The sequence below is a fragment of the Populus euphratica genome, unplaced genomic scaffold, assembly GCF_000495115.2.
Source record: "Populus euphratica unplaced genomic scaffold, PopEup_1.0 scaffold58.1, whole genome shotgun sequence".
NCBI classification, from domain to species: Eukaryota; Viridiplantae; Streptophyta; class Magnoliopsida; order Malpighiales; family Salicaceae; genus Populus; species Populus euphratica.
Window position 1 is genome coordinate 640,178 of NW_011499864.1, and position 12,711 is coordinate 652,888.

Sequence of the window (12,711 nt, forward strand, 5' to 3'; positions counted from 1 at the left end):
AAAAAAAAAACATTTTCGAAGTAAAATCGAACGTTAACCAACTCGTAATCGAAACACGTAAATAAATCAGAATTAAGGAAACCATTTCAAGTCCGACACTTGCTTCCTTCTCTCTCACTTCCTAGTCGGTGAACAAAAAAACAAAACACCAAAGTCTCTTTTCTTCTCTCTGCTAGAATCACACGCTGTGCCTGTGTCTGTGACATCATCCTTGCTCTACAGCGCGAATCTCCGGTCACATTCCACCGGAATGTCAGATTCCGTCTGCCAGGTCTCTATCTCTGTATCTCTCTAAAGAAATTTCTTTGTATATTGTGTCAGCTGCTGCTCTTTTAGAGCACACAATCACTTTTTTCTGTTCATCACCTCTCATCTTTTTTCTCCCTTTCTCCGATCTCTCCTTTTCTCTTAACTCCCTTTTCTCTTCTTTTCTGGCTCTGTAAAGAAAATGGCTGCAAAGGATGGACTCTGTATAGCTCTTTTGGAAGCTGATTAGCTTTAAAACCTATACGTTTTGAATTTTTTTGACTGAAGTTCATTTTTTTTTTTTACTGAATTGGGTTCTTGATCACTTTTTTCAAAACAAAAATGGGTTTTGTGTTGTTTTTGTTACTGATGGGAGAAATTGACAGAACATGGGAATAGGGAATACTGTTTGCAGTAAAAGAGAGCTGTCTTTTTGGTTTGCTTTTCTCTTAAATCAAGGTGGCTTCTTTGTTTTGATTTGTTTGGATTCTTTTACTTTCTTAACAAGCGGTTTCTTTTATTGATTTACTTGATTCTCGTGCCCATTTCCTTTTCTTTCACTGCAAAATCCAAATCATTAGTGGTATCTTCTGAGGTCTCACACTTCTGCAGAAAGAGGGATAAGAAGGGGAAGGGTAGGTAGTAGTGAGTTCAAGTTTTGATAAAAACTGTCATTTGGTTCTGATCGATCTAAGTCTGCAGAGGGTTTTGCCTGATTTGGAGAAGCTACTTTCTTCATTTCCTGTCTTTCCTATGTAATTTCCATGTCATGTCTTTCCTATGCAATCATTGACAATAATAAGATTTGGGGTTTCTGTTTAACTTTTTAGAAACCCCACTTTTGTTTTTCCCCTTTAATCTGTTAATGCAATCATTTTAGCAGCATGTTGTTTCTCTGTGCTTTTTTGTGTCTCTGAACAGATGTCTTGTTTTAGAGTTGGAGTTGCTGTTTTTTCACGAGGTGCTAAACTGGCAATTGATCTGATGAATTGTGTTTTACAGTAGGTGTTGAGATGAACGGGATGCAGTACAGAAAGGGTCAGAGTATAGAGAAACCGTTTCCAGGATGCTTGGGCAGGATGGTGAATCTTTTTGATTTAAACAACGGGGTCGCTGGAAACAGGCTGCTCACAGATAAGCCACATTATGATGGTGATTATTTTGTCCAAATTGTTCTTGCTTGAAATTCTGTAGTTGAGATTCTCGTTTCCGTGACAAGCAGCTGTCGCTCACAGATGCCACGTCATGATGGTGGTTATTTTGTCCAAATTGTTCTTGCTTGAAATTCTGTAGTTGAGATTCTCGTTTCCGTGACAAGCAGCTGTTGCCTGGCTTTAGTAGGTGTTGATTTTAATTTGTTTAACTGCTTCGCAATTTGCTGATTCAAACAGCTTCAGTCATCAGTTTTGACGGTTTTGTTATTCAGTTTGTTTAAGCAATATTAATGAGTCTTATATCATGTTTTGCATCTGTTGTTGTCTGCTTTAGTGGGCATTCTGTCTTTTCCAGCCATCACAGAATCTCGATTTGCCTCTTCTGGTTTGCTTAACTCGATTTGGAGCTCTTACATGCACCACTGGAACACATTATATTTTAACTTGTTTGCAGGAGATGGCTAGGAATAATTACCTTTCTGGGTCTGAATGACCTGTTTTATTTTACGTAGGAGCAGATCCTTCCTAACTTGTCCTGTGTAGGAATAATGGTGGCTGTTTATTTTCCATTATTGTTGGTGGTGCATCTTGCATTATATATTATGTCAAGCCAGCTGTTGCTGACATGGAGATGGTGGTTTGGCAGGTTCTTCAATCTCAAGGAGTCAATCAGATGTGGCAAGGATGTTGAGTGTACCCTTTGGAGATCAGGTTGAGGATAAAATGGTAAGCTACTGGAAATTGTTTATTTGTAATACCGACCATAGTCCGGTGAAGGGAGAGATTCTTTGCAGAACTTGTCTGCATTTCTCACACCTGCACTATAGGATACTACAATATAGTGTGTACTGATCTATGTATGGTCTGCAGATTGTATCTGAGTTAAGGAGAAGCTCCTTGAATAAGAAAGCAAATGCAACACCTATGAAGACACTCATTGCCCAAGAAATGTCCAAAGAAGTGGAATCTAAACATAATCCACCCAATTTGGTTGCCAAGTTGATGGGACTTGATACCCTCCCTCATCAGCAGCCTGTTGCAGCTGCTGCACAAAGAAGCCACTCTAGAGGTTATTCGAGGCGTTCTTTAAGTCACTCTGAGATATTTGTGGAGTCTTGGGATGAAGATCATAGTTGTTTGGACAAGCAGATGCCAAGTGAAGGTCATCCGCGCGAAGAGCGAAGTGAATACAAAGATGTCTATGAAATCTGGCAGCAATCCCAAAAGACAATGGTGAGACACAGTTCACCTCAAAAACGAAATCACAATGAAAATGTAAATACAAAAAAGATGGCTCTTGTTCGCCAGAAGTTCATGGAAGCAAAACGTCTGTCAACAGATGAAAAGGGCCGCCAGTCCAGGGAATTCCAAGATGCACTAGAAGTGTTAAGTTCCAATAAAGACTTATTCCTCAAGTTTCTGCAGGAACCAAATTCATTGTTCTCTCAACATCTGCATGACATGCAATCTATGCCTCCATCTCCTGAGACAAAGCACATCACAGTTCTTAGGCCTTCTAAGGTGGTTGATAATGAAAGGTTTGCTGGGTCAGGGAAGAAGAGTGATAAACCTACAAAGCAACAGGCACATACTGGGCAAGCTACTGGGTGGGAAAGCAATCTTGGATATTCTCCTGCCTTTTCCAATGAGAAGATTATTGAATATCCTCCTGCTCAACCTACTCGAATAGTAGTATTGAAACCTAGCCCTGGGAAGATCCATGACATCAAGGCTCTGGTATCACCACCGTCATCACCACCAAGAATGTTACATGGTGAAGATTTTTATGATGAACCTGAAGATGTTGAGGGTCAGGAACCGAGAGAGGTGGCAAAGTTGATCACTCGGAACATGCGTGAAAACCTGATGAGCCACCGGAGGGATGAAACTCTTCTTTCTTCCGTGTATTCCAATGGCTACACTGGTGATGACAGTTCATTTAACAGATCAGTAAATGACTATGCAGTGGAAAATCTAAGTGATACGGAAATCATGTCACCAACTTCTAGACATTCATGGGATTACATCAATAGGTTTGGTAGCCCCTACTCCACTTCCTCCTTCAGCCGTGCATCTTGTTCTCCAGAGTCATCTGTTTGCAGAGAAGCAAAGAAGCGACTTTCTGAAAGATGGGCCATGATGGCGTCAAATGGGAGAGCTCTTGAACAAAAAAATGCCCGGAGAAGCTCTAGCACTTTGGGGGAGATGCTTGCGCTTTCGGATACAAAGAAATTTATGAGAGCTGAGGAAGAGGTTAGTATTAAGGAACAACAACCAAGAGGATCTACCTCTTGCATCACTAGTCATTTAAATAAGGAAGATGGCACGTCTGATTCTCCTAGAACTCTTCTAAGGTCCAAGTCTTTGCCTGTCTCTACCACGGTGCATGGTGCTAGGCCCAATGTTGAAGTTTCACCCCCTGATGCTGGCAAAACTGAAGTTCCAAAGGATCTGACAAAGCCAAAGAGCGTGAAATCTTCTCTAAAGGGGAAAGTTTCTAGTCTATTTTTCTCGAGGAACAAGAAACCAAATAAAGATAAATCTGTTGCATGTCAATCTAAAGATGAATTTCAGTCTGCCATCCCTGAAACCCCTAGTTTACCAATTCCTCTGACTGAAAAAGTTAGTGATGATGCAGCTCAATGTATTAATAACACTGGCCATGAAAAGTGTTCATCTCATGGTTTACATGCGTCAGCAGGCATGCATACCTATCCAGATTTTATCAGCATGGAAACAAAACAAGACATTGTTTCTCATGAGGTAGTTTTATCTTCTCTCATTTTGCTCTGTTTTTTGTTCTCTTTTAATCATGCATGCTGCTGCTGTTATTCAATCAAAAGGTTTGTCTACAGTTGATAATTTATGGAAACGTGATCGAGAGACATGACTACTGTTTTTCCTAACTACCATTGTCAAATCCCAGCCTGTACTTCCTGCCTCTTACAGTTTGTTGATTAATTGCTGTGGGGTTGGACGGTACAAATCAAGTCGTCATGTGGGCTAGGAAAATGAGTTTGGGGTGGTGCGTAATGCATCAATTTTGATGATGTTTAAATGAAACAGTACAAGTCTTACAGTGTACTCTTGCCGTGTAATATGGAACACATCTTCATTTTTTACGTGATCCTATTTTAAGCAATGCAGCAATGTCATAATACGTTTTTTTCTGGATTTATGCTTCCCAGTTGCCACTCCCAGTTGAATATCATTTCTTTCTTTCTAAATGTCTGCTGATCTGATATTTCATTTCACAACTTTTTGCAGGGAGGGCTATCTGTAACAAAGCCTGTGGTGCCTGCGAATATCAATGAGAATCAGGACCAGCCAAGTCCAATCTCAGTTTTAGAACCCCCATTTGAAGAGGATGACAACACAATTCTGGAGGCTTCTGGCTTGATACAGAAGCCAGATTATAGGGGTAAATATCCCATTTGAGGAACTTTTGAGAAATTTCCTGTAAACTTGCCAAGTTCCTAGTCAGATCATATGAATTTTTTCTTTAATGCAGGAATAGAGGTGCCTCTTAAGTCTAACTTGATCGGTAAATCACCACCTATAGAATCAGTGGCTCGAACGCTAACATGGGATAATTCTTGTGTGGAGACAGCTAGTTCCTATCCACTAAAACCCTCTCCCTCTCCGATCGCCTTGGGTGCCGAGGAAGATGAAAAGTACTGGTTTTCCTTTGTCCAAGCTCTGCTAACAGCAGCTGGCCTTGATTGCGAGGTGCAATTAGATTCATTTTTTTCCAGATGGCATTCCCCTGAAAGCCCATTGGACCCATCATTGAGAGACAAATACACTAATCTAAATGACAAGGAGCTTTTGCACGAGGCAAAGCGAAGGCAGAGACGATCAAATCAGAAACTTGTATTTGACTGTGTGAATGCAGCACTTGTTGAAATCACAGGTCATGGATCAGATAGGAGTTCAAGGGCCACATGCAGTGGGGTACAAAACAGGTTGCAAGAGGATGCACAACCCATGGTAGCTGAATACGTGTGGGCTCAGATGAAGGAATGGTTTTGTAGTGATGTGAGATGTGCTTCTGGGGATGGTGGTGGGGGCAGCAACAGCCTGGTGGTGGAGATGGTGGTGAGGAAGGAGGTGGTAGGGAAAGGGTGGATAGATAAGATGAGCGTGGAGTTAGATACTTTCCGGAACGAAATAGAAGGAAAGTTGCTGGATGAACTTGTTGAGGAGACTGTCATTGATTTCACAGGTAGGATGTGATGAGGCCTTTTAACTCCTTTTTCCCTATTTATTGCATCAAGCTATCTATTTGTGTAATTGAATTTCAACAATGAGGATCCCACCCGCCTTATTTGTTCAATACCTGTAAGTGCCTAAATTAGTAAATAAATATGTGCTATTTAGCAAATGTGTTTTCACTTTTTGATAGCTGCTGATGGTCCATAGAAGATAAACAAGCTGTCTTTACAGCCTTCCCCATCCATCCTGTTGTGTGAGGTTTTTGTGGAATTGTACTGCTACTGACCATTGAAGATGAGTTGTTAAGCTCAGAATTCTCTCTACGTAATTTTCTCAATGTGGTCTCTCATGAATCAATCCCTTCTACTTATCTTTTATTATTTAAATAAATGCTAGCGTTTAAATCCAGTAAAAGAGGGATATGATTAAGCTGGCTTGAGGTGTTCATTTATACCATAAATCAACAATAAATTTGTGATAAAGTTATAAATTAATTTATCATCAAAATTGGAAGTACCATTGTTTGAAATGTAGAATGGACATGTAACTTAGTCCAAACTAATGTTCAGTTAAAAATAGCGAAGTTGTCGGATCTGGCTTTGTCTCGGTAAAGAAATGGACTCAATATTTGAGTAGATTGTTTTTTAATTAAAATAAAATCATTTTGTGTTTTTAAAATGATTTTGTGATATACCCAACGGGGAAACTTAATTGTTAAAAACTTGTTTCGATCAATTTTGTGTTTTTTTTGTTACTTCAACTAGGAACTCAAACTCGTATAAGGTTCTATTTTGTAAGTTTTTCTGATCAGCTCATCAAATCACGGCAGATTTGACAGCTACTGATGAAAGACAGTGAGCAAAGATTGTTTAGTATCATGTTTCTATCAAATTGATTTGTTTTTTTTAGCCATATGTTTAATCTGTAAAATTATATTTTAATATATTTTCAAATAAAAAATATTTTTAGCAAAATATCAAATACATAATTTCACTTGTTCCATCGACTCAGCATTGAACTACTATGATACACTTCATAACACCAATAAATTAAAAAAAAAAAACGAGAGGGGGAGAATATTCCATGATGGCTGACACAAGCCAGTGTACTTGGAATCTACTGTTACCAGCCAAAAATCTTCAGTTGTTAGGCTTATAAAATAGAGCCAATAGAAGAGAGGTTCTATGACCTGCACCCTTGTATTATTTTAATTTTAAAAAATAGCTATCCTTAAAAACTACGTAAATATGATTTTAAAAAAAATATATAGTTTCTGAATATAAATATGAAGGCAACATCTAATATCGTTATTTATAAAAAGAATTATATGTAATAAAAGATATTCTGGGTCTATTACGGAGTGAAAATAACATGGTATGCTACGAAAATAACACCTTTTGAAGTCTCTGTGAGGGTGGAGAGAAAAACTAGATGCAAGACAAGGACTTTTTTTGGACAAAATTAATGAACAGGTACAGATCACGTGACTTACACCGGCATCTATGGATAAATTAGAAGAGTGTGGAGTACCTATGAGGCAGAGAGAGGAGCATCTGTGGCTCTGATCTCTGAAACAGACGTTGACACGAGGAAATCTACAGAGAGATTTCCGTAATCCCTTGGATCCACCAAAAACACTTGTTGCAGCAGGCAGATCCCATAAGTCTGTTTCATGTCCACTCAACACGCTTCTACTTGCATAAAAGTTTGTGTCTTGCATTGCATTGTGAATTATAGCTTGTTCATAAACAAGGTTTTTTAATAGAGCATTTTCAGTAAAATCTATGCAAAATGCAAAACTATAAGGTGTTGATTAACCAAACATTTTCAAAATTATGGTTAGAAGAAAACACAGTTTCAATCACATCTCAACAAGCTACCAAACATATAGAAGCACAACCCATTCAGGGTTCTACAAAAATTTATACGTCTCTAATAATTTTAGCTTATAATTATTTGGTTGAGGTGATCACAGAGTATAAACTAGCGAGGATAACATGGATGTTTTTCACACATCGAATAAACACTCAACGTATTATTTCAGCAAAAGTGTACAACAATTAACAAACCATACATGAGGACACTGAGAAGTGAATGGCAACACAAAATGAAAAGCTTTTACCTTACGAAGTATGTTTTCCCCAATCAGTACAAATCGACGTGCACGGGAGCTTCTAAGGACCTATACATATCACAACTTCCTCCAGAAAAGCTCAAGAAGAAACAACTAAAAGGCAATTATATGTACGTCAGTAAGAGGCGAGACAATGTAACTATACTTTGGTGTCCTTCTTCCCACCTTGTGAGACAGAAACTTTTCTGATCTTCATTACTTGGATTTCATGCTCATTGATGCATTCTGATTAAGTAGATTGGGTTTATCTCCAGTGCTCAACCCATACTGCTCCACAAAATGCATGAATGCCATCAGAAGGTCAATCAACAATCAAGTAGATTTTAAATATGTGAAGAAAGCTGACCAAGTTCAGCACGAAATGCATGAATGCCTTGAGACGTTCAATCAGTTTAATATCCATAACAACATTAATTTGTAATCTACATGATTGCTCATCATCCCAATCCAATATTTATTTTTGCATTATTTTTTACATAAAAGTACAAAATAATCATATAACAAACCCGTTATTTATTAATGTTATGTTATTCATTGGAACAGCATAACCAATGATTTATAGGCTAATTATTTATATATTATATTTAGATTTTAATAGTAAAGTTAATAATACAGTAATAAAGGGTTAACACTTAAAATATGAGAAAAACTAAGTTTAATAGCTGGTTGTTTTAGGCACACGAAATGCAGATTTTGTTTCAATTAAAAAAAAAAATTATACAATTATTAGCCAGTCTTCTCTGCTTGAGAGCAAGAGCGAAATCAAAGCAATTAGTTTGCTAAAAAATTTCATCAATAAAACAACAGTGCCCACTTTAATTCCATCCTGGTTCAGTGAACTTTCATCAATCAGCAAGTACCGCTAGAAAGTTACATTTTCAAAGCTATTATCAGCAATCATTACTGCTACAATATTTCATTTATCAATGCTACAGCTCCCAGTTCCAATGGTTATAAAAAGCAGCTGATTTACATAGACATCAACAAGGCAACTGTTATTAGTTGTTGCAAATCTTAACATGTGCTCAAGTAAAACTGTGATAGCACATTGGCCAAGCATCATGCAAACCACCTCCTTTTCACTTAAGCATATATATGCCAGGCAACCAGATTAAAATAAGTAACAGAAAGCCACACGTGTGCTCTTAACTATTGAATTTTCAATTTATGTACAATGTGTCTAAATGAAAAAATACCTTCTCTCTCATCCGTGAGGTCCAGATGTCTGAATGAGTCCCTGGACTAAATGTTTGGCCTGACTGATTTAGGAGTGGCTCCCTAGTTCTACCTCTAACATTCTCAAAATCATCCTCACCAAACTCATTTCTCCGAGTGGAGACCATAGCTCGCAGAATCATTGCTAGTAACAGAGCTAGTGCCTGGAATAAATACCAAAGATAGAATTAGAAAAAGCCGTTGTGAAATCATCAATATTCCATGCCCATGGTTCCTAGTAAAATATCAAGGAAATATATAGAATCTTTATAAAAATATACTACAAGTGAAAAGGCATTTATATTGTGAAAAAGAGTTGATATCTTCCTTTATAAGAAATAGATATCTAGAATAATGTCATCCAGTTTTTTACTTTAAAACTATTAGTGGGTGGCCTTCCTTCTTTGGATCTCCTATAGCAATTAGAGTACACTTTCATTTCCCCAGATGCAAAAAAATTTTTGTTGAGAAAAAATCACAATAGAGAATATGATCATATTTCTAGCATCTCACTAAATTAAATACCAGCACAGAGCATAATCAATTTTTCTTGTTCTTCAATTTAAATACTCCAAAGAAATAAATTCAACAAAAAAACAACTAAGCAGAGTGACTTAATTCTAGGAGCCACTGAAAACCATTTGCTAGGCCTTCAGGCTGCATGTTGAGGACTGATCCCCAACCGTGGTCATTGAGGCATTCAGCGGGTTCATCTTTTCTAAAAATGGCTGGACAAAAAGATTCATTAATGATGGACTCGTACTTTTGGTCCCTCAAGATAACTTCCTGACTGTGGAGAACCATTATATTTTATTGCCGTGAATTATAGTTTCACATGCAACCCGCTATTGATATAGAATGCACAAGTATGAATGAAAAGAACAAACATATCGTTGTTCTTACAGTAATTGCACCCTTTCCTCTCTGGTTTCTTTAACGCTTAGTCTGGAAAAAAAATATCTTCTCTCAATCATCCCTTCTCCGGGCAAAGAACTTCTACATTGCTAGGAGAAAGTAGGCCACTAACAAACGTTTGACTCATTTATCTATGAGGCACCAGTGGTAGGAATTAGCACCCCTGACCAGGAAAAGATTTCACAGTTTGACTCTCGATGTCTGGCACCATTACAAGGGCAGAACAATAGGATCTTATATGACTAATGAAGATTAAAATATATTCACTCTTAAGTAACTTGATGGATTCTAGGATGACATGCATTTCAATGGAAAATCCATGAACTAGGCATAATTTTAAGAGTAGTTAATCCCATCAAATTCTAAGTGCAAAGTTTACAGCTCCTTTGCTTCAGGTGGCCAGTGTGTGGAAGGCAGATAGCGTCTCCAATTGAAATGACCGGATCATGGAGGTCCCAATGGCGATAAATTTAGCAAAACAAGAATAAATCTCAATTGTCTGGACAATAAAGAAAGGTAACCATTGAGCTGCTCATATTCAATACAAGGAAAAATGATAGAGAGCCTACCTGCATCAAAATTCAGTCCTTATGCACCTCATTATCCACTGATTTCATTCGAATATTTTTCTCATCTTCTTTATTTCAGTAAATTTTCACTTAAATTTAAACAGATGATTAACTTGTTTCCACTGGGCAGAAGAAGACATGTCAAAAGGAAGAAGCAATCTTGATATTAGGATTATTTAGATATTTTTCAATATACCTGAGAGGAAAAAAGGACTAGATTTGTTTACCTAGTTTCCGATGGAAGTAACTCATTTTAAATGTTTCACAAAATCTTTTGATCTTGATAATGTTTTCATCTCCTTCATTTTACATGCATGTAACATATCATTTTTTTTTAAGTTGTGATTAAAGTTTTTAAAGCACAAAATTTGAAACTCACAGAATAAAAATATATACATAGCAGGACCTGATCTTTAATTTGCAGAACTTCACTTCTGGATCATGATTGTGGAACTGACTTATTTTCAAAGATGTGACAGAATTCTCGTTTATAAATCACTGTGGAACATACCTGAATTATGAGCACTGTGATGCCAACCCATTTACATATATCAACATTTTCTTCAACGAAAATACGAAGGCTCTGCAGTTCTCCAGTTGGATCAAATGGAAGATCCTGTAACAGAGTAGCCCAAAGGAGTTTTAAGTTACATGGACAAAGGAATGAAACTGCCAACCTGCATCTTTATTAAAAGAAAAATAAATTACCTTTTCCCAACGACGATCAATTGCAATGAATGCAACCAAGGCTGCTTCTAGCAGAATGAATACAATTTTCAGTATTGTGTACTGAAATTGATTAGGTCAAGGTAAACAAGTTCAGTGAGTGCAGACCACAAATTATATGTTATAGGCTGCCAATTTGACTCGTAAGAATAATGAAACCGTAAAAGTTTTTTTGTGTTTTGTATTATCGGTCTGATCCTTTTACCAGTATAAAGTAAAAAAAAAAGGAAAATTATGTTATTTTTAAGTTGAAGCAACTCAAAGTAACTGTAGATCGTTTGTTAGTGAAAAAATGTGGAAATAAACAAACAGAGTGCATTGTATATATGTCGGATACAAAGCAAAGGCAACAGCCATTTATGGATTCCGCTGCAATACAGCCAATGAAGGTAATGCAACACAATATAACGCCCACTCCCATAAAAGAGTAGATGAACCTGCCATAAAGAGAGAGAGAGAGAGAGAGTGAGAGAAATAACACCCTCCATGCAGGTCCCTCAAATGCTACACGTTTAGCCACAACAACCACAAAAACACTCACGATTTAGCAGAATTACTGCAAAAAATCATGCGGGCCATTCCACACAATATGAATCTTATATAATCACTCATGATTCACACACACAAAAATCAGTTAAAAAATTCCAAGATAAAATTGCAGCAGAGATCAATCTAACCAAAATTGAAAGCTACTGAATGCAACAAGCCTAAAATTCCTTCAGTGAAGCAGGTTATATTACCAGTGACTCTAGTTCAATTGATTATTATGTAGTCAGGTCAGGGCTACCCCGTTGTATAGCACAATGCTTAACAGGCCTCCCAAGGAACCAAAAAAATAAAAAAACACATTAAATATCCTTCCCTTTGTATTAATTACAAAAAATCACAAAGTTCAAAACCCTAAGCATTAAAAATCCTTCCTTTTATATTAATTACATAAAATCACGCAATTCAAAACCCTAAACCAAACCAATCAAGTCACACACGAAAAAACTATAAAATCGAAAGGAATTACTAGTAAAATTAAGAAAGAAAATCGAAATTACCAAGGAGCCGGAAGCTGGAAGGAATTCAAGTCGAAGTCGAGCCCGTTTTCAAACCGAGGAACCACATCGGAGAAGACAAGATCCCGAATCGAGTGAGACTCGGAGCCGGGCAAAAGCAAGAGAGAAGAAGAGGAAAACGAAGAATCTGGAGAAGGAGCAGAAGGTGGAAAGACGGGGACCTTGTTGTTCCATTGATCAAGCATCCAAAAGGAGTAAATAATTATTGAAATTCCGATAAATGCTTGAAGGAAATTCAAGAGTTTTAGGACGAATGCTAGTGGTACATGGCAGCAATTGCGTTCCATTTTTTTTTTCCAAACCCTAACGCTAACGAGGATTTGCTCGGAGCAGAGAAGTGGTCGTGAAAGATTGTAGATTTTTGGAGAATTTGTTTTTATGTTCCGTGGACAAAGTAAAAGTGATTTTTGAAATTTATTGGATAATTATAAGTTAGTAGTGCTTTTAGTTTTAAAAATAGATTTAAGATTGTG

At 37.3% G+C, this 12,711-nt stretch overlaps 2 protein-coding genes across 9 annotated transcripts; one reads left to right on the top strand and one right to left on the bottom strand.

Annotated features, from left to right (window-relative positions):
• The first annotated feature begins 94 nt into the window (after nucleotides 1-94).
• TRM20 (methyl-coenzyme M reductase II subunit gamma, putative (DUF3741)) lies at nucleotides 95-5,937 on the top strand. 8 transcript variants are annotated; one of them, XM_011026223.1, is made up of 6 exons: nucleotides 95-271; nucleotides 1,249-1,398; nucleotides 2,047-2,126; nucleotides 2,271-4,163; nucleotides 4,668-4,821; nucleotides 4,912-5,937. In XM_011026223.1, the coding sequence occupies exons 2-6, from the start codon at nucleotides 1,260-1,262 to the stop codon at nucleotides 5,634-5,636; spliced, it is 2,991 nt and encodes a 996-aa protein (XP_011024525.1). In that variant the 5' UTR covers nucleotides 95-271; nucleotides 1,249-1,259; the 3' UTR covers nucleotides 5,637-5,937. The 8 variants fall into 8 exon arrangements, with proteins under 8 accessions (XP_011024525.1, XP_011024528.1, XP_011024526.1 ...); XM_011026226.1 differs by having other exon boundaries at nucleotides 2,047-2,111; XM_011026224.1 differs by having other exon boundaries at nucleotides 1,252-1,398.
• A 1,688-nt stretch (nucleotides 5,938-7,625) lies between these two features.
• On the bottom strand, nucleotides 7,626-12,650 carry LOC105125672 (Tetraspanin family protein). Its single transcript, XM_011026231.1, has 6 exons — nucleotides 12,221-12,650; nucleotides 11,512-11,611; nucleotides 11,157-11,237; nucleotides 10,960-11,064; nucleotides 8,946-9,128; nucleotides 7,626-8,016 (listed from the first exon to the last, which is right to left on the bottom strand). Exons 1-6 carry the CDS (start codon nucleotides 12,523-12,525, stop codon nucleotides 7,945-7,947), a joined length of 846 nt encoding a protein of 281 aa, XP_011024533.1. The 5' UTR covers nucleotides 12,526-12,650; the 3' UTR covers nucleotides 7,626-7,944.
• Nucleotides 12,651-12,711: the final 61 nt, after the last annotated feature.